Here is a 25259-nt window from a genome sequence, read left to right as displayed (position 1 = left end):
AACCATAGCAAGCTTTCAGAACATTTTAGTTCCTTTTTTAGTAATCAGCTTGAAAAAGGAACTAAAATGTTCTGAAAGCTTGCTATGGTTATCTTAGTTAGCCAATAAAGGTATCACCTTTATACCACTTTTGTTATTTTTTATTTCAAAAGGGTTACCCTTTAAACATGACAAAAGATTCATTATTGGGGTCAAGAAGGAATTTTATATCCCTCTTGAGGTATTATTGGCACTGGCTTCAGGTTGAGTTTTTTGCCTTCCTCTGGATCAAAACAATGGATATATGATAATATATTTATAAGTTTTCTTTGTCATAGCAGCAGTAGGACTATACTGCATGGGTAAATTTAGAAGAGGGAGACAGGACGTTCTCTTCTGTGACTGCATGGTGGATTGATTGATACAGACGCTTCTACTGCTTGAGCTAGGTGACAGCCTGCTTGGATTTCCTATCATTGACACACTGCAGATTCAGGAACAGCAGCAGGGCTGTTGAACTTCTCTAGACTTTTTGTAAATACATTCCTTTTTAACTTTTTTGCCATCTTTGCTAGGAGTGCCTTTCTAAACGAATCAAACTGATTTATACTTACTCTGTAGGTAGTGCAGCATTCCTGGGGTCAGTGCATTAGACACACATTTAAGCACTTTCTCCACAAATTCACTCCAGTGAGTGTCGCATTGATCCCACCCTGATGCAGCAGCTTTTAGCAGGCATTCAAAGTCCGAGGATCTGGTCAGGTTCTCCACTCCCTGAGCATGGCTACACAGTTTTAACATTGTCTGTAATATAATAAAGGTGTATTACCTTAAAATACTAGGTTTTAATAAAAATCCTGGGATATAAGCACTTTAGAAGATGTATATTCTACAATATTTCCCTTATTTGTTTGGTAAATTCCAGCAGTTATTCATAGAATGAGCTAAATATAGCAAATTTAGGAAAGATAGGTTTGACTTGTGTCAGCTCCTTCAGCCTAGAAAGAGACATTTTATATTCTTGTGTGTGGCAATTTTGCAAGATGCACAACAGGGATCAAAGTATAAAAACATGGTAGATTTACCTGTTTTTGCACTTAATAAATGACCCTCATGTCCTGTAGTGCAACTACAGTATTTATAAATGTGTATACCGGGGTTATGTTGTAATGTACTCAATTATTTTACCCCATAATTGATTTAGAAAAGTCCATTGAAGTAAAAGAAGTCAAAAGCTGTACTTTTGTAGAAAACAGTTTGTAGAAACCAAATTGTACCAACTACTATATTTCTATGCATGTTTTCAATATACAGTACATCTATGCAGGAATGTGCTATAGGGCATATGTTTAGTGTACGACTATGCAATAAAATATTTAGAGTGGCTTTAAACTATATATGTTTATGTGTCAGTTATGTACCCTTATGTATAGCCCCACAGAATATGTTGGTGCTTTGAAAATTATTATATATACCTGTATATAATATATATATAATAATATATATTTTCCTGGTTACTATGGCATCCTTCACACCTCTGGTATTTCCCCGCCCTCGCTTACTGATAGGACAGAAAAATAATTAATCCAATTAACACTCTATAAGGTTCCCCCCCCACATCAGTCCCTTGTCTTTTTTCTGTCCTCGCTTCTAGGATTTTTTTTGTTGGATGCAATATTTTTATTTTGTGGCTCCCATGGACCCATTTTTGGGATCCCATAACTGGGAAGTTGGCCTCTCTTTCTGGTAGAGCTATGCACATGTATTTCCTCTCAGAGGAGGTCAGCTAGCCAGCCCCGTTATTAGGCAGCCCGGGGCTTATTATCATGTTAGCTCCGTGTCTGATGCAATCAGTTGGAGCGATTTACTTTGTACCTAGGTCTCAGACCAGGTCTTGGGGCGGCACTATTGATAGTTTCTTTTATGTTTCTATTCTGCTTCTCCCCTTACTTACTTTTGCTGTTTGCGATCACGAGTCCGGAAGCGCTGGGTAATGGATGCGATGTGTTCCAGCTTGGAACGCAAGTTCGCTTCCGGCGCGGACGTCACTTCCGGGTACGCGAAGACGCCATTTTGGCGCGAACACAGAGTTAAGAGGGGGTTTTTGACTCGGCGCGCCCCCTCTCCTAAGCGCCTCTCTCCTACCTTTGCTCAAGGTATGTTAGTTCTGTTTGTGAACACAGTGTTTTCAGTGTGTTCACAGGGGTAGTTAGAAGCTATATTTTTCTTTTTCCTTTTCTTTTATTACATGACTTCTAATCTCCAAGTGCCTAGTAGCCCAGAAAATGCTGCCAGTGATATTAGGAGGTGAGCCACTGTGTAGGTAGGTTTTGGGTCTCAATCAAAAGAGTGCTTATTTTAATTGATTTTATTTATGTTTATGTTTATTATTGTAGTGTGCCTACCCCAAGAAAATCTGCTTCCAAAGAGAAACATAAGATCTGTGTGGCTTGTGATAATCCAGCGCTAAAACACTCAAAATTGTGTGAAAGATGTACTAGAAGATTGGCAGGAGATGCTGCAGCCGATACTGCTGATGTCATGAGATGAATTAGAGATGCTGTAGCAGAAGGTGTTAATATGGCTACAAAACGTTCTGCAGAGCGAAATAGATCACCAGAACCATGTTCTTTTGCAGATTCTGAGGAGGAAGAGAGTCTTCAGGAAGAACTTACTTCATCGTTTGATGAGACACTAATAGAACCTTTGATTAAAGGGGAACTATCGTGAAATTAATAATCATTAAAATGAATTATTACATGAAGTTATGAAAGTCTCTAAATATAATGTGTAGGGACCCATAGGTATTAGAGTCCCTATGGCTTTAATTCCCTACTGCCTATTTCCTAGTACTGTTGCTGGGCAGAGTCCCATGTATCTAGTTCTTACTACCTTATGCCTTATTGGTCTAGTTAGGATGACCACTCCCCTTGTAGACTGATAAAGTGTCTAGCAAGGAGGGGTGGCTTCCTCTTTGGCTGCCTTCCGACTCTCAGGAACATCTCCATCGAGCCTGGAATCAGAATTGGCCCCAGTAAAGCCACCTGCCCTAGAGTAGCCCCTTGGTGCTCTAGTGAAAGTCGGGGACAGGGCCCAGTGAATGAGGCGAAGTTAGTAGTAGGATAGATCCTGTTATAGCACACTCTAGATAGTGTGAGATAGTCAGGGCTATCTAGCAAGAGCAGCATTTGCTCCAACATCGGAGAAAGTTAAGGGTTTATCAATACCCAGGCTCTGTTTGCCTTGCTGTAGGGACCGCAGTTCAGACACAGGTATCAGGCAGTTTCTGTAGGGATCCGGTCCAGTAAAAGGTGATCATCCTTAGGATTGCTACTAGCTCTTCATCTACCTCCACTGTGGTGCTACTCTGCCTTGCATAATTACAACTGCTACTACTGTGTGTTATCTACTTCAAGTATTGTGAGTATAACCCTGCTTCAACATTGTCTGTAACAATAAACGTTCTACAGTTATTCAGCAAAGAACCTTCTGGCGTCCTAATTACTACCTCTACACCATACAGCATCAGGGAGTTGTAGTTTAACAACATCCTCATCTCCAAAATAGCTCCTATAGGCCATCTCCCACTTAGCGGAGGCCCATCCTGGGAAAGGGGGATCGCATGTAACCCATGCTCTACTAAATACTAGCCTGGATTTACCCTTTACTGGCCAAACAGGTGTTACAAATGTATTAAAAATTTTATACAGTTTTTAATATATATATCAGTTATAACAGTGCTCCCTCTAGCAGCTGCTTCTCTCAGCCCTGCTCCTAGCCAGCTATGAAGTCGGGGTCGGGTTTAGCTAACTAACAGGTATGCCTTTCTCTCATTGGCCGCCAGTGCTGTCAATCTGGAGCTATGGAAAGCCAGCATCGGTAGTTCAGTGGCTTCAGAGGCTCCATTTTTCACATTTACAGATTCATGCAAAACTCCTGCCTGCTCTCTCCTTTTGCAGTGCCCTCTCCCTAGAAGGTTTGTAAGAAGTCAGTGGCTGGTGAGTATTACATACAGGACATTCAAACTGGGACATCAGCGAGTCTCACTGCTCAGCTAAAAAGCATGTGCTGTGAAGGGGGGGAGCTACTTCTGACACAGTCGGGGAGGGGGAAGTTGAAGTAGAGGCAGGAGTTTTGCAGGAATCTGTCTGTGAATGGAGAGAGAGAGAGGAGCCTTTTGCAGCAGTGAGCTACTAATGGTGGTTTGTAATACAACACGCTTTTGGGAGGGGGAGGGGGCAGGGCCAGGAGAGAGCAGGAGTTTTCTGTGAAGATTTCAGAGAAGGGACAGAGCTAAATTTGCTGCCTTTAGGTGCCTTTTGGGAGAGGTAAATATCTGTGTGTGTGTTTGTGTGGATCAGTGTGTGTGGGTATATTTGTGTGTTTCTGTGTATCTATCTGTGTATATATGTGTGTGTGGGGGGGGTGGTATATCTGTGTGTGTGTGTGTGGGTATATATGTATGTGTGTGGGTATATCGGTGTGTATATGTGCGTGTGTGGGTAAATCTGTGCGTATCTGTGTATATGTGTGTGGGTATATCTGTATGTGTGTGGGTATATCTGTGTGAATATGTGCGTGTGTGGGTATATCTGTGTGTGGGTATATCTGTGTGTATATGTGCATGTGTGGGTATATCTGTGTGTATATGTGCGTGTGTGGGTAAATCTGTGTGTATCTGTGTATATGTGTGTGGGTATATCTGTGTGTGTGTGTATATGTGCATGTGTGGGTAAATCTGTGTGTGTCTGTGCATGTGTGGGTAAATCTGTGTGTGTCTGTGTATATGTACGTGTGCGTATATTTGTGTGTGTCAGTCCGTGAATCTACTGTATGTGTGTCTTTCTGTGAGAGAGAGAGTGTGTGTGCAAAGAAACCCTCACAATAGGCCAACTGTGTATGCAACCTCACATGGGAAAAATAATCTCTGTTGTGTAAGATTGGCCTAAAAAAAATAAACTTCAGATTTGTAAATGTTTTTTCCCAAATCTGTGTTTGTGGTTGTAATTCCTACTCTGAACCCTGAGGTGAGTTACCAAGGCAGGGGAGTTAGCAAGGTCAAGTAATTAATTACTGCTTGGTATGGTACAGGGTTGGCCAAGTGTTACACTAAGGCTACTGCTACGCAGGGCTGGATTGTCTGAACGAAGACCAAGAATCAGCCCCTTCACTGGCATCAGCCTTCTTCCTTGCCTGTGCCCGGTACCACTGCTTTGCACACGCAGTGGATTTCAGCTCTGAAATGTGTGAGTATGCATTTAGAAACTGACACGTGTGTATGCACCCTGGACAAAGCAGTGGTACCAGGTGCAGGGAAGAAGGCTGATGCCAGTGAAAGGGCCAATTCTCTGTGTTTTTCTATATGTGTGGCATTAGCCTTATATGAGAATGTAATGTAATGCAAATTCAGGGAAAATTCATATGCACTATTTTCATTTAGGGTCTATACATCCAACATACTTTAGCAAGAAATTGTGTGAGATGTGGCAAATTGCAACATTTTTAAACGTTTTTCAGAAAAGTCATAAAAACCACTAAATTTAGGAGAGCTTTGCAGATTGGTACTTTGGTGTAAAAAAAGACTCTTTAACCTTTTTGGATTTGTCAGAATGTGTACTTTCCAAAAATATATGGTTTTTAGGGGTCACCCTACAGTTCTGCAGTTTTTACCCCACATAAAACTGCCATGTGTTTATGAATTAGGTAAATGTAAGCCATGAAATTAGTGGCACAAGGAATATTTTGGGGTCTCTAAGTGCCATGTGCTTTGATAAACCTGTGTACAGTGGGCATCAAACTGTTCAGTAGACCTCTGGGGTTCATATTTAGGGTGTTTTATCTTGGTACCTAATGACCTGTAGAAAATAAGATGCTGCATATTGGACGTTTTGAGGTGATTTTTGGAAATGTCATAAAAATCGGTAAACTTAGAAAAGCTTTGCAGCTTGGTACTTTGGAATGTGTACTTTCCAAAAAATATATGGCTTAACAGGGGCAAGCACACTTTTTGTAGCTTAATCCCACATAAAAAGATGTAAATGTGTTGATTTTGCAGGAGCTGAAATAACAGAAATGATAGATCATATGGGGGTATGTTCACATTGAGGCCCCTACGTGCCACATACTTAGGTAAACCTATACATATTGGGCATCGAAATGTTCAGTGGACCCCTTGCATTCAAATTTAGGGTGTTTTCTCTTGGTACCTAGTGATTTGTGGGAGATAAGATGCTGCAAACTGGAAGCTTTCAGGTGTGGAAGGATGCTTTGCCTTCAGCATAGGGGAGGGCGGGACATTGCTACTGGTTTTGTGACATCAAAGCAAGTTGTTGCCACTCCCATTCAGCAATCACTTGAACTGACTCTCTGAGAAAGGCTTCTAATAGTCTGTAATCTTATTTCTTTTATTTAAAAAAAAGTAAGCATTTTTGGTAAACAAATATATTTGAGAATTTTATTATTTTGATTATATCTATCCATCTGAAAAATTTAATTTTCACGATAGTTCCCCTTTAAGGCGGAAAAATCGGAGCAACAACCGTCTTCTTCAAATCCATTTAAATATTTAAAGAAGGAGAGAGCTACTTTTCCCCTACATGAAGTAATAAAAGAGATTGTAGTCAGAGAGTGGAGAAAGACCAATGCAAAGTATCGGATTCCACCTAGGGTGCAGAGGTGTTATCCTTTTGAAAAAGAGGAAGAATTAGTTTGGGACAAGCCTCCAAAGGTTGACGCAGCAGTCTCCAGACTGTCCAGAAAGACTCTCTTGCCGGTTGATGATGTGGTATCATTTCTTAATCCTATGGATAGGAAGATGGAAGCGTCATTGAAGAGGGCACACTTAGCACTAGGCACAACTTGCAGACCGGCTTTAGCTCTCACCTCGGTATCCAGAGCAATGCAAATGTGGATGCAGAATGTGGAAGAGGCACTTAGAGAAGGGGTAGACAGAAGAAATATCATTGATGCCTTAACGGAATTAAAGCTAGCCACGGAGTTTGTTACAGAGGCCTCAGTAGATTTGGTTTGTTCCTTGTCTAGAGCAATGGCTCTTTCTGTTGCAGCAAGAAGAGCCTTGTGGCTAAGAGCGTGGGATGCGGATAAGGCCATCCAAGATGAATCTGTGTAACTTGCCGTTCGAAGGTCGTATGCTCTTTGGAGAGAAATTGGATGACATTATTAAAAGAGTAACAGGAGGGAAAAGCGTGTTTTTACCGCAAGAGAGAAAGGCATTTAGAGCATCAGGATACAATGCAGACAGGTCTTCCTTTCAGAGTAAAACTACATCTGCGGAGCACAGACAGTTTACACCTGCGAGACAGTATAACCAATCGACCCAATGGAGAGGGGGTCAGAACACACTGTTCAAGGGTTCGAGAGGCAGAGGAGCAGCAGGAAAACCACCTAGAAAATTCTGAAGTCTTGGCAGTCCAGACTTCAAAAATACCCGGAAGATTGACACACTTCGTAGAAGTCTGGGCAAAATCAATTACAGATCAATGGGTATTACAGACATTGAGGCAAGGGTACTTTCTGGAGTTCGTGGAGACTCCACGACACAATCATTTTGTAGTTTCAAACATCCCTTCTCGAACAGAACACAGGAGGATTTTAATCCATTATGTCCAGCAGCTGTTATTAGACAGAGCCATTCTACCGGTGCCCCAAAAATTTTGGGGACAGGGGATTTATTCAATTCTCTTCATGCTAAAGAAAAAGACAGGAGATTTTCGGCCGGTCTTGGACTTAAGACCAATAAATACGTTTCTCCACATAAGAAGGTTCAAGATGGAATGGGACCTTAAAGAGTGAGTTCAGGGATCTAGGCTCTAAGATTAAGCAAAGGTCCTCCAATGTCATTTTTTCGGAAATTTTGCTGGTGCCACGTGCAAGTTTAGGGAGACAGCGGGAGCTTAGGGAGCTAAATACGTGGCTAAAGTCTTGGTGTAGGAAGGAAGGGTTTGGGTTCCTAGAGCACTGGGCTGACTTTTCCTTGGGGTACAATCTATACAGCCGTGACGGATTGCACCTCAATGGAAGGGGGTCTGCTGTGCTAGGGGAGAGAATGGTTAAGAGGTTGGTGGAGTGTTTAAACTAGGCAAGGGGGGGGGTGAGCTAGAGTTCTATGGGAAAATTAGTGTAGACGGGGCAGGGGGACTAGCAAAGGGTTGTGGGGGAGGAGTGAGGGGGGCATATAGTTTATCAGATAAGGAGCTTCCGTTACAAGGAAAACAGTCTCATATTTGCCTTAGCTCTAACTCTCCGTTAGCTAATGTAAACATCTGAGGGAGAAGTAGTAATCTCCGCTGCATGCTGGTTAATGCGCGTAGCTTGTCGGGTAAATTAGGGGAGCTGCAAGCTATTGCATGTATTGAAAATTATGATTTAATAGGTATCACTGAGACCTGGTGGGATGATAAATGCGACTGGGCTGTGAATTTAAATGGTTATACACTTTTTAGAAGGGACAGAGAGATTAAAAAGGGTGGAGGGGTTTGTCTTTACGTAAAGTCAGATTTAAAGCCATGTAATAAAGACATTACCAATGAAAACATTGAATCTCTTTGGGTAGAAATTTCAGTAGGGCTGAAGGTCACAAAGAAAATGGTCATTGGTGTATGCTATAAACCACCCCGTATAGATGAGGGGGATGAGGCCCAGCTATTGTTGCAAATGGAGGAGGCTTCAAAACTGGGTCAAGTTGTTATTATGGGGGACTTTAATTATCCGGACATTGACTGGAGTAATGGGGTGGCTAAGTCAGAAAAAGCTAGTAGGTTTGTAAATATGCTAAATGACATCTTTTTATTTCAGGCGGTTCAAGAACCTACTAGGAATGACTATTTTGGACCTGGTGATTTCTAATAATAACGAACTCATCTCTAACATTTGTGTGGGTGAGCATCTGGGGAACAGTGATCACAACATGGTCTCCTTTGAGATAATGCTGCAGAGACAGCTCTATAAGGGAGTAACTAAAACGCTCAATTTTAGATGTGCAGACTTTGCCAGTATAAGGGCATCTCTGCAATGTGTCAACTGGGAAAGGCTTTTCATGGGGTTAGACACAGAAGGAAAATGGAACATCTTTAAAACATTGCTTTGCAGGTATACACAACAGTATATCCCCCTCGTAAGCAAGGAGAGGCATCGCAAAGCAAAACCTTTATGGCTGAATAAAAGTGTTAGTGTCGAGGTTGGTAATAAAAAACGTGCTTTTAAAGCATTCAAGTTAGCTGGGATAGCAGAAACTTTCATCAGGTACAAGGAAGCAAATAAAGCATGCAAAAAAGCTATCAAGCAAGCTAAAATAGAAATGGAAAGGGATATTGCAGCTAGAAATAAAAAGAATCCAAAATTATTTTTTAATTATGTGAATAGTAAAAAAATGAAGCAAGAAGGGGTGGGAACCTTATTATCATGGGGGGGTAAGTTGGTTGATGAGATCGGGGAAAAAGCTGAAATTTTGAACTCTTATTTTTCATCTGTCTATACATCTGAGGAGCCAGATAATGAAGGCTTCCCTTTTAATATGCCCAGTTCTAGTAATTTAGCTACTGACGCATGGGTCACTCAGGAGGAAATTCAAAAGAGACTTGAACATGTAAAGGTAAACAAAGGTCCAGGGCCGGATGGGATTCATCCCAGGGTATTAAATGAGCTGAGCGCTGTGATTGCCAAACCTCTTCACTTAATTTTTCAGGATTCATTGAGGTCTGGCATGGTGCTGAGAGACTGGCGGATTGCTAATGTGGTGCCGTTATTTAAAAAGGGATCCCGTTCTCAGCCTGAAAACTATAGGCCTGTTAGTCTGACATCAGTAGTAGGAAGAATTTTGGAAGGGGTAATAAGGGATAGGGTACTTAAATACATTGCAGTTCACAATACTATTAGTTTGTGCCAGCATGGTTTTATGCGTAACAGATCTTGCCAGACTAATTTAGTTGCCTTTTATGAGGAGGTGAGTAGGAACCTCGATGTTGGAATGGCAGTTGATGTCATCTACTTGGACTTTGCTAAAGCGTTTGATACAGTACCTCACAGAAGGTTAATGATCAAATTAAGGAATATTGGCCTAGAACATAATATTTGTAATTGGATAGAGAACTGGCTGAAGGATAGAGTACAAAGAGTGGTGGTAAATGGAACATTTTCTAATTGGACCAGTGTGGTTAGTGGAGTACCGCAGGGGTCAGTCCTTGGTCCTTTGCTTTTTAACTTGTTTATTAATGACCTGGAGGAGGGCATAGAGAGTACTGTTTCTATTTTTGCAGATGACACAAAATTGTGCAAAACTATAAGTTCCATGCAGGATGCTGCCGCTTTGCAGAGCGATTTGACAAAATTAGAAAACTGGGCAGCAAACTGGAAAATGAGGTTCAATGTTGATAAGTGCAAAGTTATGCATTTTGGTAGGAATAATATAAACGCGAACTATCTACTGAATGGTAGTGTGTTGGGGGTATCCTTAATGGAGAAGGATCTAGGGGTTTTTGTTGATAACAAGTTGTCTAATTCCAGGCTGTGTCATTCTGTGGCTACTAAAGCAAATAAAGTGCTGTATAAAAAAGGTAATTGACTCAAGGGATGAGAACATAATTTTGCCCCTTTATAGGTCCCTGGTAAGGCCTCACCTTGAGTATGCGGTGCAGTTTTGGGCTATAGTCCTTAAGAAGGATATTAATGAGCTGGAAAGAGTGCAGAGACGTGCAACTAAACTGGTTAAGGGGATGGAAGATTTAAACTATGAGGTGAGACTGTCGAGGTTGGGGTTGTTTTCTCTGGAAAAGAGGCGCTTGCGAGGGGACATGATTACTCTGTACAAGTACATTAGAGGGGATTATAGGCAGATGGGGGATGTTCTTTTTTCCCATAAAAACAATCAACGCACCAGAGGTCACCCCTTTAGATTAGAGGAACGGAGCTTCCATTTGAAGCAGCGTAGGTGGTTTTTCACGGTGAGGGCAGTGAGGTTGTGGAATGCCCTTCCTAGAGATGTGGTAATGGCAGATTCTGTTAATGCCTTTAAGAGGGGCCTAGATGAGTTCTTGAACAATCAGAATATCCAAGGCTATTGTGATACTAATATCTGCAGTTAGTACTAGTGGTTGTATTTATAGTTTATGTATGTGAGTGTATAGATTGGTAGGTGTGGGTTAGGTGTGCTGGGTTTACTTGGATGGGTTGAACTTGATGGACACTGGTCTTTTTTCAACCCTATGTAACTATGGAATCGATATTTTCCATAGTAAAGATTGTGCAGGAAGGAGATTGGCTCCTGTCTTTAGATTTAAAGGATGCTTATTTCCATGTACCTATAACTCCGTCTCACCAAAGATTCTTGAGGTTTGCGATAAGCCAGGATCTCTATTTTCATATCACCTGCCTTCTGTTCGGGTTGACATCTCCGCAAGTATTTTCGAAGATTCTTCAGACATTAATAGCAGAGATCAGGAGGTCAGGGATTCAGATATATCATTATCTGGACGATATTCTGTTGATAGCTCAAGATCAGAAGCTCTTGATTCATCAGAGAGATCGGGTAATTCGGATCCTTTCGGAGCATGGATGGATCTTCAACTTGAAGAAGAGTCAGCTGGTACCTTCGCAAGATCTAATTTTTTTTTTCATTAACAATTTTTTATTTTCGTGATGAAATATTAACATACAACATACAACATACAACACACATAATGGCCTTAATACAAGTTATTATCTTCATAACTTTTAGCTCAGGCCTTGAACTTTAAAGAAGTTATTCCTTATGTCACATAAAGGACACTTAACAGAAACATAAAAAGAATAAGAGAAAGAAGAGGAGAGAGAAAGGAAAGAGAAAGAAGTAGAAATAAGAGGGGGGGAAGAAAGAAGAAAAGAAGAAAAAAAAAAAAAAAGGAGGGAAAGGGGCAGGAAAATCAGATATTGTTAAATTATAGTTAGACTTTGCACCACACTGAACATGATAAAATTGTTTTTTTTATCTACCCTTCGTTAAAGTGTTTCCAAGGGAACCACTTTTTGTGGTGATTGCTCAGAGAGTTTCTATTTCTGGCGTCAAAAAATTCAAACTTTTCAGTAAGGTCTAAAAAATTTACTAACTCTGGGATAGCTGGGGTTAAGCCCGATTTCCATCGCTGAGCAATTAGTCTCGCCACTTCTAAAAAGTGTACTACCAGACATTTTTGCGAATATTTTAAGAAGTCGAGGTCCAGATTTAAGAGGGCTATTGACGGCGTTTTGGGAACTGGGCATTCCAAAACTTTATTAATTAGATGGAACACTTGAGTTCAAAATGGGACAAGTTTGGGGCACTCCCACCATATGTGAATATGTGTTCCATCTTGGCCGCATCCTCTCCAACATTCCTTAGATGCTGTTTGTGGAAAAATTTTGTGCAGACTCGAAGTACCAGCGATACATCAGCTTGATGCTGGGTTCCAAAAGTCTAGCAGATTTAGTTGAGGCCATAATCAGTGTAAAGGCAGTGTTCCAATCTATTGGGTCGATTGGTAGATTGAGGTCTTTTTCCCATGCGGATATATGTGCACCTGGTGGTTTGAAAGACTGGTCGTTAATTGCCGCGTAGAAATGGGATATTCATGCGCCAGCCATAGTTAAGGAAGTAATTCATTACTGAGTAGGAGAGAGTTGTTTGGGTTTACAGTAAGGATTTGCTTTATAGAAACTTGATAGTTGGAGGTAGATATAAAATGACTTAGAAGGTAAAGGCCATTTGGTAAGAAGTATTTGAAATGTAGGTAGTTGGTTATTGGTCAAGATGTTCGCCCACAGATCTATTCCAGCCTGTAGCCAAGGGGCTGGGTTGAAATTTGGGATGATCACTTTGAAAGCTGAGAGAGGAAATTTAGGATGGAAGCCGTGACTTAGAGGGTCAAAGTGTTTGACTGAGTCCCAGACCATGATTGAAAATGAAACCTGAAATGTAGGAAAGGACTTGATAGTTTTCAGTTTTAGTTTTGGAGGGATCCAGATAAGTTCGTCGAGGTGAAGAAGGGATGATGTGGTTATATCCTTTTTGTGCCTCACCCACTGTGGTTGAGTTGTTGTGGAAAAGATGCGTTGCATAAAGTTTAGGTGTGAAGCTTGGTAGTATTTTTTAAAATTAGGAAAGCCCAGTCCTCCTTGAAGTTTGCCTTTTGAGAGTGATGCCAACGGGATTCTAGGCTTCTTGGCTTTCCAGATATATTTTGAGATTGATTTTTGTAGTGTGGAGAAGTATTTATTGGGAATCCTGATCGGGATTGTCCGGAATAGGTACAGGATTTTCGGTAGAATCATAGTCTTTATAGCGGAAAGTCTACCCACCCATGAAATTTCTTTATAAGTCCAGGATTGAAAATATTGCTCGATTTTCCCTACCATGGCTTTGAAGTTAGCATTATAAAGACTAGTTACTGAAAATCCCACCTTTATACCTAGGTACAAAATAACAGACTGCTGCCACATAAACTTGTAGGATACTTTCAATTCTCTCACATGGTTTTTGGGAATCCAGATTGGAAGGGCCTCAGTTTTGGTTGTGTTAATTTTGTAATAGGAGATCTCGGAAAATTGTGAAGTAGTTGAAACAGTGCTTGAAGTGAACAAGTTGGATTGGAGAGAGTTAGGATAATGTCATCTGCAAATAGGGATAATTTGTATGAATTTTTACCTATCAGGAAACCCGAGATTTGGGACTGTTGGCGTATGGCTTCTGCTAAAGGTTCCATAAGTAGAACAAAGATTAAGGGAGAAAGGGGGCACCCCTGTCGGGTACCATTTGTAAGTGAAAATCTGGGAGAAATTTGGCCATTGGTTTGTATTATGGCAGAGGGAAATTTGTATAATGTGAGGATATGATCCAAGAACGTACCTGAGAAACCAAACTTTTCCAAGACCTTTTGTAGATATAGCCACGAAACCCTATCGAAGGCTTTTTCCGCGTCTAAAGCAACCAGAAGGCAGGGGGATCTTGTCTGATTAGCTTGGATAGCAATATTGATTACTTTTCTAGTGTTATTTGGTGCCTGTCTGGTTGGAACAAATCCGACCTGATCATTAGAAATCAAGGATTTTAAAATGGGGTTTAATTGATTTGCCAGTATTTTAGCATAAATCTTTATGTTCGAGTTAAGCAGAGATATTGGGCGATAGTTTTCCACTCGGGTAGGATCTTTGTTAGGCTTAGGGATCGTAGTTATAGTAGCTTGGAAATGTTATTTTCTGAGTGACTGAGAAGTGGGCAGAGAATTAAATAATTCCGTTAACTTAGGGGCTAGAGAAACTGAGAGGTTCTTATAGAAATTATTTGGAAACCCGTCTGGGCCCGGGGCTTTGTTATTTTTAAGTGCTTTAATTGTAGAAGTTACTTCCGCTTACGTTATAGGGGCGTTTTATGTGTTCTAGTTGATTTTCTGATAGTGAGGGCAAGGCTATCTTAGTAAGAAAGTTTGTGATGTTGTTTGAATCTGGTTGGGGAGTTGCGGGATCATCTTTTAGGTTGTATAACTTGGTGTAATAATTTGCAAACTCTTGTGCCATATGCTTTGGGTTGGAAAGCATTTGTCCATCAGGTGTTTTGATCGACAGTATTCTATTATCTACCCTTGCATCCCTAAGTTTAGAGGCCAGCAGTCTGCTATTTTTGTTATCCTCAACATAGTAGCGTTGCTTAGTCAACCTAATTTGAAAGTTACTCTTTCCATATTTACCACATTAATTCTGCATTTAAGGATTTTTGGGCCAGTGCCTCAGTGGGGTGGATCTTGTGTTGCCTTGAAGCTTCGGCTAGCTGTGCTAATAAATCTGTTAGTTACATAGTTACATAGGGTTGAAAAAAGACCAGTGTCCATCAAGTTCAACCCATCCAAGTAAACCCAGCACACCTAACCCACACCTACCAATCTATACACTCACATACATAAACTAGATGCAGGAAAAGGTGATGTACCATGTTAGCCAGTCAAAATGTTTACAGGGTAACCCTTTTGAAATAAAAAATAACAAAAGTGGTATAAAGGTGATACCTTTATTGGCTAACTAAGATAACCATAGCACGCTTTCAGAACATTCTAGTTCCTTTTTCAAGCTGATTACCTTAAAAAAAGGAACTAGAGTGTTCTGAAAGCTTGCTATGGTTATCTTAGTTAGCCAATAAAGGTATCACCTTTATACCACTTTTGTTATTTTTTATTTCAAAAGGGTTACCCTGTATACATAAACTATAAATACAACCACTAATACTAACTGTAGATATTAGTATCACAATAGCCTTGGATATTTTGATTGTTCAAGAACTCATCTAGGCCCCTCTTAAAGGCATTAACAGAATCTGCCATTACCACATCTCTAGGAAGGGCATTCCACAACCTCACTGCCCTCACCGTGAAAAACCACCTACGCTGCTTCAAATGGAAGCTCCGTTCCTCTAATCTAAAGGGGTGACCTCTGGTGCGTTGATTGTTTTTATGGGAAAAAAGAACATCCCCCATCTGCCTATAATCCCCTCTAATGTACTTGTACAGAGTAATCATGTCCCCTCGCAAGCGCCTCTTTTCCAGAGAAAACAACCTCAACCTAGACAGTCTCACCTCATAGTTTAAATCTTCCATCCCCTTAACCAGTTTAGTTGCACGTCTCTGCACCCTCCAGCTCATTAATATGAGCACTGCATACTCAAGGTGAGGCCTTACCAGGGACCTATAAAGGGGCAAAATTATGTTCTCATCCCTTGAGTCAATGCCCTTTTTTATACAAGACAGCACTTTATTTGCTTTAGTAGCCACAGAATGACACTGCCTGGAATTAGACAACTTGTTATCAACAAATTTATAATTTATATAAATAAGCTGCTATGTAGCCATGGGGGCAGCCATTCTAAGGAGAAAAGGCACAGGCACATAGCAGATAACAGATAAAACACTATTGTATTCTACAGAACTTATCTGTTATCTTCTATGTAACCTGTGCCTTTTCTCCTTTTTTCCAGCTTGAATGGCTGCCCCCGTGGCTATACAGCAGCTTATTATATAAACTATAGTAGTGTTACTGTAGCAAACACACCAGTTTTACCAGTGCAGGGCAACAGTGCATTATATTTTTATTACTTTAAAGCTCTTTCATTTTTTGGTGTTACTGTTCCTTTAAGGATACCCTAACACACTACCATTCAGTAGATAGTTCGCGTTTATATTATTTCTACCAAAATGCATAACTTTGCACTTATCAACATTGAACCTCATTTTCCAGTCTGCTGCCCAGTTTTCTAATTTTGTCAAATCGCTCTGCAAAGCGGCAGCATCCTGCATGGAACTTATAGTTTCTGTTGCTTTGGTTTTCTTTTTCTTAGTCTCGCTTGCAGCCAAAGCAATTAGATCACCTCTGATATAAGCTTTATACGAACACCAGAGTAGGTCTTTAGATATATCTGGGGTAGAATTTTGTTAAAAAAATTCTGTAGTTAGTTTCGTAATTTTTTCTGCATGTTGTTTATTAAGTAATAAGGTATTATTCAGTCTCCAGGTAGCAGACGGACTGGGAATCTGGAGGAAATCCAAAAAACACCTGACTGGGGCATGGTCCGACCAAGTGGCAATTCCTATGTAAGGCTTAACCGTTTGAAATAAAGTGGATTTATCTGCAAGAACTAAATCAATCCTAGAATAAGACATATGCACATGTGAAAAAAAGGTATAATCACGTTCAGTAGGATGTCCCGCTCTCCAAACATCATATAACTCATATTGTTTAATGGTATTAAAAAAAGACTTAGACAAAGAAGTGGTTGACCTTAAAGGACAATGAAAGGTTAATATAAATTAAAAGTAAGTCTAAAGGCATTCTTTTTAAGTACTTACTGCATATCTAAATTCCCAGATCCCTGCTTGCTTCTCTGAGATATGGTGCTGGCAGCCTACAGCAGTGTGAAGACTACAGTGACATCACTGAAATGTCTCTTCCCTTCCTGTAGGTGCCAGTGGCAGCCTTCCTATTCTCTGAGCATGTGTGTAACTTGATCCTGTGTCCTGTTCTGAGCTACACATGCCCACCAGCCAATCAGAAGCGGATCTGGCAGAGGGGAGGGGGGGGAGGGAATGAAATACATGTGCAGTATGAAGCAAGGAGGGAAAGGAAGGGAGAATACCTTTTTAGCGATGGCTAGCTGTTCTAGAAAATGTGAAGTAAGTGTGACTGAGTAAATATTTCATTAGGTGAGCCAAAAGTGTGGTGTTTTTACTAAACAATAGGAGGACTATTGGGCAGCATGCTTTTTAAATTTTGACTTGCATTCTCCTTTAAAGTAGTACCCTTTGGTATGGGGGATTTGTCTATAAGAGGATCTGGTGCGAGATTGAAATCTCCCATGATTAGTAATTTGATCCCAGTTTCTTGCCTAGCTTTCTTAAGTACTTTATTTATAAACGACATTTGGTGGGAGTTTGGGGCGTAAAGGTTAACTAAAATATATATATGGGAGAAAACTTCTAGTTTAATTATTAGGAATCTGCCTTTACTATCTGCCTGGGAGTCCAAAATTTTAATAGGTATGGAGTTCCGAAAAAGAACCGCTACTCCATTTTTTTTAACAGGAGCATTAGCATATATGGTCTTGCTGAAATGGTTTGAAAGTAATTTAGGGTGGTTTTTACCCGTTAAGTGGGTTTCTTGCACACATAGTATATCTATTTTAGCATCGTGTGCCCGGTTTAGCAGTAGTTTCCTTTTTTGTGGACTATTCAGTCCCTTAACATTAAGTGAAGAGACATGTAATTGCATTTTGTCTCAGTTACTTTGTAAGAGAAAGGGAAGTGGGGAAAGAAAAAAAAAGGGGGGGGGAGGGAAAAGAAGATGAAGAAGGAAAGGAAAGGAAAAAGACCTATTGACAGCTCTAAGGGCTTGTCAGGTCCCAGAGGACAGTCAGGAGGCTATCAGCCAAATTGTACCGACTGGCTGCACTATTCAGCCAGCTATGGGGGGGTACCCAGGTAACTCAAAATGCGTAGGGAAAAACAAACGCACACAACTCAAATTACAGGAAAGGAATGATTAAATAGGGTCTACCCCTTGTCAGGAACCGTGTCTATTAACCTGCTAGTTATTCTAGCTCAATTGGTTTATAAACAAAGGTAATTGCGAATATAACACAACAGTATACAGGTAAATATCACCAGTAAGGTACCATATTGTACAGAGACTTGTCGTTACTGGTAAAATGGTTTGTAATTATTAATAGCAAATATGATACTTCAACTGAGTGTTTGAACTCAGGTAGGATCTGAGCGTAAGGTTAGCTTATCCTTCCTTGGTGAGACTGAAGACCAATCTAGGGACCTTTTTTTGGAAGGTTTAGGTATAGGAATGTCCATGTCTTCAATCGGACAATTCCAGTCTTGCATGGCTTTTGTTGCTTCCTCTGGTTTTTGAAAACATTTCTGTAAACAATCAGGCGGACTGGGAAACCCCAGTGATAGGAGATACCTTGCTTACGAAGTGCCACAGTTATAGGGGCAAATTCCCTGCGTTGTGCTAGGGTAAAGGCAGACAAGTCAGCAAAAAATCTTAGAGATGCATATTGTTGTGGGATGTTTACACCTACCCAAACTGCTTGTAGCAGTAGTTCTTTTGTGGTAAAGAAATGAACCCTAACAATTGTGTCTCTGGGTACATCTGCCGGTGCATATTTAGACTTTGGGAGTCTGTGAATTCTGTCAATATTTGCTTCCATCTCTGTAAGCTGGGGTAGGAATGTTTGTATAAGAGTAGACATATAAGGCCGCAATTTATCTTGCAATATCTCCTCCGGGATGCCCCTAATTCTTAGATTGTTTCTACAGGTACGATCCTCCAGGTCTGCTACTTAAGACTTAAGAGAATATATGTGTTCAGCTTGTGTAGAAACTGTAGCTGCTAACAAGGAATTGGCCTTAGTAATGTCTTCCGCCTTATTTTCCACTGACTGTACCCGCTTTGTTACTTTTGAGATTTCTAGTAGGGCCCCCATTATGTCTGACTGTATAGAGTCTTTGAACTCAGATAATAGGAGCCGCATGTTTTTTTCCGTAACTGGCGTTACTGAGGACTCACCTACAGAGGGATGCTCTTGTTCTGAGTCGGAGAGTGATTGCGATGCGGGATTCAGTTCAGATAGTGGCGTGGCCATATCCGCTTTTGTCTGGGCGCCGCCATCTTGTTGTTTTGCAGAGAGCTTTCATTTTACCAGAAAGGACTGGAGTTCCGTTTGGGTAGGCTTCTTAACCAGTTTCGGCGACATTCTGGAGGTAGGTATAGAGCCTGAGAGGAGAATTGTAGTGGTTTGCAGGCTTTAATGTAGCTCCTTTACTACGCGTCTGTCCTGCTTGAGATCATGGCCACGCCCCCCCGCAAGATCTAATTTATCTGGGGGCCAGATTTCTAATGAGACTTGGTGACTCTTTCAGAGGAAAAGAAAAACAGAATAAAGATAGCATTAACAGCTTTGAGGAGCAGGACTTACAGCACAGCGAGACAAGTGGCCAGTGTTCTAGGTCTCCTCAATTCAACTTTCCCAATGTTAAAATGGGCAAGGTGGCATATCAGACCAAGAATGTTTCTGAGTCAGTGGGACTCAGCAGTACAAGACTGGAATCAGAGGATATTCATGGAGGCTCAGGTCAGGAGAGAGCTAAAGGTGGTGGCTTCTGGAAGAGAACCTGATGAAGGGTCATCGTTTGACAGAGACGACGTGGGAAACTCTAACAACGGATTCAAGTCCTTCAGGTTGGGGAGCCCACCTGAGAAGAGAGTACCGGCAGGGACTTTGGACAGGGGAAGAACAGAGTCTTCCAGCCAACGTATTGGAGTTGAGAGCCGTATGGAAAGCGATTCAGGCTTTCAGTGGTTATCTGAGAGGTACATCGTTATTACTGAAGATGGACAACAGAGCGGCAATTTCATACATAAGGAAACAAGGCGGAACTCACAGTCAGAGCCTTATGAGTTACACCCAATTCTGAGTTGGGTGGAGAAAAATCTACAAGAGATTTCAGCGCTGCATCTGCCAGAGAAACAGAATGTGGTGGCAGATTTTCTAAGTCGGACTCTGATAGGAAAACACGAGTGGGAGTTGAATTCAGAGGTGGTTACGAAAATTGTAAAAGAATGGGATCTTCCGAAGGTGGATCTGATGGCCACCCTGAGCAACCGGAAAGTGAAGAGATTCTTCTCCCAGTTTTATTGTATCCAAGCATTAGCAGTGGATGCCCTTCAGCAGAGTTGGAGTCAGGGACTCCTCTACATTTTTCCACCGATACCTCTAATACCACGAGTGCTGAGGAAAATCAAGAAGGACAGAGCCAATGTGATTGCAATTATTCCAAATTGGCCAAGAAGAAGTTGGTACCCTCTTTTGAATCTACTGAGCATACAGAAGCCTTTAGCCCTACATTACAGAGAAGATTTGTTGAATCAGGGGCCAGTGAGGCATCCCAAGCCACACATATTTTGCCTCTTTGCTTGGAGGCTGAAAGGGACAGGTTGAATAAGGAGGGTCTGTCTGAAGCAGTCATAAAAACTATGCTGTCGGCCAAAACATTTTTCACAAATAAAACGTACAATAGAATTGGAAAAGTCTTTTCAGAATTGTCTGCAAGACAAATAGAGATAAATCAACTCTCGGCGTCTCAGATCTTGGATTTCTTGCAAGCAGGCCTGGACAAGGGGCTAAGTTTAAGAACTTTAAAACTCCAGGTCTCGGCATTAACAGGCATACGGTGGGCCGAAAATCAAAACATAGCAAAATTTATGACAGGGGTGTTACATCTCAGACCCCCAGGAAGGGCACTTTCGGCTACATGGGATCTGCCATTGGTCTTGCAGGCACTTACAAAAAGACCCTTCGAACCTATTGAGAGTATATCGGAGATGATGCTTTCAATCAAAGCGGTTTTTCTAACAGCGATCATATCGTCCAGGCGAGTCAGTGATCTACAGGCACTATCATCAGAAGCTTCTTTTACTGTTATCCTACCGCATCAAGTCTTATTAAGGCCAGTTCCAGGATACCTTCCGAAGGTGGTCTCTGCCCTTCATATGAATCATGAGTCAGTATTGCCAGCCTTTTTTCCAGAACCTACATCGGAGCAGGAACAGGCGTGGCATACTCTGGATCTTGTTAGGTGTCTCTTAACCTATTTATCAAGGTCCAAGGAATGGAGAGAATCTGACAGACTGTTTATTATTCCAGAAGGTAATAAGAGAGGCCAGGCAGCCTCAGTAACCACACTAAACAGATGGATTGTAAAATGCATCCAAATAGCTTACAAGACGGAAGGACGGCAAATTCCTAAAGGGGTTAAGGCACACTCTACAAGGGCATTGAGTGCTTCTTGGGCGTTTCAGGCAGATGTCACACTGGACCAGGTGTGCAGATCAGCTTCATGGAGCTCAGCCAAAACATTTCTGAAACATTATCATGTTAATCTTGCTTCCTCAAAAGATGTTATTTTTGGGAAACAGATTTTGGAAGCGGTTCAATTCGCTAAAGAATAAAAATATTGAGCATTATTCTGTATTAATTTCTTTCCCACCCCTTCTGATTGCTAGGGTACGGACCCAGAGGTGTGAAGGCTGCCATAGTAACCAGGGAAAACGGAATTTTTTTTGCCATACTTACCGTAATTTTCGTTTCCCCAGAGTTAGCTCGGACTTAAAGACAAGGGGCTGATGTGGGGGGGGGGACCTTATAGAGTGTTAAATTAATTATTTTTCTGTCCTATCAGTAAGCGAGGGCGGGGAAATACCAGAGAATTCTGCCCATAGTAACTAGGAAACGAAAATTACGGTAAGTATGGCAAAAAATGTTCCGTTATTATGGCTCCTCTGATTAGTTAAGGTACCTAAGGTAAGCATGATTTAGATTTAGTAAATGAGAGAGATTTCACAAGTAAGGGGAAATTAGTAAGAAATATAGTAAACCTCTCTTCTTCTTACTCACTGCATGAGTTTGGCAGTGCTGCACTATGAAACTAATAATGTCTCTATTATGTTACTGTGGAATCATTTTGGCCTTTCACAAACTGCCAACCCCTCCTTCTGTTAATTTCACTTCCCTACGGTGTCTCTATTTATAGATATCCTTTAACAATATGAAGAAAGTCAGACAAGCTTGTTTTTATGTGTATTATTGGTTTTGAGTATAATATTCTATGTGTTAACCCTGATTATTAAATCTATAATGTATATCTAGAAACCTCCAGTAAACCTCCAGTAAATTAACACTAGTTGCTATTAAAAACAGCTACAGTGCGATCCCGAAAACAAATATATTATTATCTGTCTGCTTTACATGAATGTCCTATACAGCTGCAGTCTAAAAACAGCAGAGAAGCAGTTTTTAATTGATGGGTGGAATGGGGCTTCCAAAATGATTATACTGTTTTTGGTTACAGCTTCTTTCACCCATGCCCCATAGAGTTGTGTGATTATTAATCAGAGATCTAAGGTACACATCTGGCTTGGTTATATTCTGTACAGTTTATTAATGTGCTATATTTATAGGAACTAACTATAGATGTGCCCTGGTTGACCGTGCCTGTGAAACAATACACATTTTGCAGTGGTATACAATTAGAAAAAAAATGCACAATAAATCACAAATAAAGTGAAATAAACCTTAAGAGTTTACTTGAAATTAAGGGAAACTAAAAGTATAATGTGTATTATAAATATTGTAGACATTGTCTGAAAATTGTTGCTGAAGTTTAATTGGAATTAATAAGAGTGGAATTTGGAAGCGAGTGCATAAATTCATATGCATCTGTATCTTGCTAAATCTGTTTAAAGGGGAAAGTTCACCTTTGGGTTCAACTTTAATGGGCTTATTTATCAATATTAAAGTTTGTGAATTTGAATTTCTTTTTCTAAATCAAATGAAATTGCATATCAAATGCTCGCTTATTTAATAATGTGGTAAACTTCAAGTTTACAAATTTGCATGAAACTCGTATATCTCAAATTGAAAAACTCCCATTGACTTCTACAGAAACTTGCAAGCTTTTATACAGTGCAGTTTTACATTCAAGGTTTTGGGTTTTTTGCACTGTTTGACATAACTCAAATTAGTAATAGCGCTAAAAAACTCAAATCATGAAAAAACACATTGAAATGTTAATGAATCTCCCCCTTAGTATTCTATTATTATATTCTGCATTATAGTATTATTCATAGTATTATTCTGCATCATAGTAAAGGTTAAGTTAAAGGGACATATACGAAAAGGGCTCCAAGTGCACTGAACACAAACGGCTTGCTTTAAAACTCAATTTTTATTGCTCCATTTAAAATCAATATGCCTGGCGCTTTTCGTGCATCTATGCACTTAATCATAGGCAGAACAAACTCTAATGACAAAACATTTAAATAGTCACACAACGATTATGGACAGGACACAGCACCGCCCATTAACCCTTAAATAGATGGAGAAAATTCAATACAATCAAGTACAATCATTTATAGCAAGCCTCACAGTTAAAGTTAAAGGGGAACTACCCATTTAATTTATCCTAGTCTACAAATAAAGCATTCCAACAGTGCAGCAAAAAGTGGTGTATTATTCTGGCTATGTAATGCCAATTTAAAAAGATCAGGTTAGTTTTAGGAGGTAAACAACTTGAAAAAAGAACTAAAATGTTCTGAAAGCTTGTTATGGTTATCTTAGTTAGCCAATAAAGGTATCACCTTTATACCACTTTTGTTATTTTTTATTTCAAAAGGGTTACCCTGTAACATTTTCACTGGCTAGCATGGTACATCACCTTTTCCTGAGCTTCAAGTAACAATTACTTACAAAAGCAGACCTAGCAGAGTAGTTTGGTTCCTCACTTTTTTTCCGCACTTGGGGAATTTTTGCGGCAGCAAATTTTTGTGGCAGTTTCACGAATGCCTGGTGAAAAAATTCACTCATCAGTATTAGACATTACTCACCTGCATGAAGATTTCTTTAACTTGATTTTCAGACTCTTGTATCTTGGTGACCCCATGCCCAGCAGGAAAGGCAAGAAACAAATATAGACTCTGCAGAAACACATCTGGAAGTCCAGTCTTGATCAGACAACACAGAATATCCTATTTGAACACAAGGGCATTTAAATACATTATTAGACATCTTCTTAATCTTCTGCTTCTGAATGCACTTTTTCTATGCATATACATTAGTGTATTGTGCATAAATAAATTCCCATACTATAGATTACATAAATATATTTGTGTACAATATAATTGTGTATGAGTGTTTGACTAAACATACTACAGATTCTATGGATTAACCATTGTCCAAATCCTTTCTACTGTGATTTGTATTCATGCAGAAAGGCTTCCAATGAGTGTTAGTGCACAGTACTGCTACTAAGCAGCATCGAGCATGACTAAAAGTGAATACAACAGTGTCTGACTGCTAAAAAGAAATGAATACATTTTAATGAAATTATACATATGGCAATGAACGGGTTAAACACGTCTTTTCTTTAGTACCCCTAGTTTTTTTCATATGTTATTGATCAGGAAGAGAATGTCATCATTACATTTTCAAAAATACATTTTTGCAAATTGTCCGCCCCCGAATCACAGGGAGAAGACACACCGCCCTCCCTACGTCAATACTGTTTCTTCTGGATAGATCACAGGCAGCATGTATGGTGTGTGTGAGAAAGTGTTCAGGCGGACCAACTACAGGGTGTCAATGTATCTGACACCAGTGAGGAAGAAAGTGATGACAATGACTGCGTGGATCTGTCCTTCCTCATTTCTGATAGCAGCGAAGAAGAGGAATTCTTGGGGTTCGAATAAAAACATTACAGCCTTATTTTTGTTACTTTCACTGTTTACTGACTTTACTGACTGTTAATGAGAGTAAAGATCGTTCTTAATATGTTACATGGTTGACATAAAATTGTTCTTAAACTGCTGTTAACTTTATACAGTTGATATAAAATATTTTACTACAGTATTTGTTTCAGAATCTATTTTTTCTAGATTTTCCTCCTTTAAAATTGGGTGCGTCTTATTCCAGAGCATCTTATACGGCGAAAAATACAGTATTTGCTTTCATCTTCTGGCTCTTTCTAGCTTTCAATAGGAGATCACTGACCCCTTCAGCCAAAAAAAACATTGTTCTGTGAGGCTACAGTTTTATTGTTACTGTTAATTTGTATTACTTATTTCTCTATTCAGGCCCTCTCTGGTTTATATTCCAGTCCCTCATTCAAACCACTGCTTGGTTGCTAAAGTAATTACAACTTAGCAACCAG

The 25259-nt window shown here is 40.2% G+C and overlaps 1 protein-coding gene and 1 long non-coding RNA gene across 5 annotated transcripts in view; one reads left to right on the top strand and one right to left on the bottom strand.

Moving 5' to 3' along the window:
* Nucleotides 1-25259, bottom strand: part of wdfy4 (WDFY family member 4) — a 229389-nt gene that overhangs the window by 170872 nt on the left and 33258 nt on the right. For 3 of the 4 annotated variants that reach the window (XM_031905200.1, XM_031905201.1, XM_031905202.1), the window contains exons 5-6: nt 23938-24078; nt 594-783 (exon numbers count right to left, since the gene is read on the bottom strand). In XM_031905200.1, coding sequence (XP_031761060.1) covers nt 594-783; nt 23938-24078 — 331 coding nt within the window. Of the gene's footprint in view, nt 1-593; nt 784-23937; nt 24082-25259 lie in introns of those variants that run through there. The other variant, XM_031905203.1, reaches the window with a different exon arrangement.
* On the top strand, nt 4041-24956 carry LOC116412015. Its single transcript, XR_004223471.1, has 2 exons — nt 4041-4307; nt 24580-24956. It is a non-coding gene; the product is annotated as an uncharacterized LOC116412015 (long non-coding RNA).

The sequence above is a fragment of the Xenopus tropicalis genome, chromosome 7, assembly GCF_000004195.4.
Source record: "Xenopus tropicalis strain Nigerian chromosome 7, UCB_Xtro_10.0, whole genome shotgun sequence".
Taxonomy (NCBI): domain Eukaryota; kingdom Metazoa; phylum Chordata; class Amphibia; order Anura; family Pipidae; genus Xenopus; species Xenopus tropicalis.
This window is presented reverse-complemented; position numbering and strand designations above follow the sequence as displayed.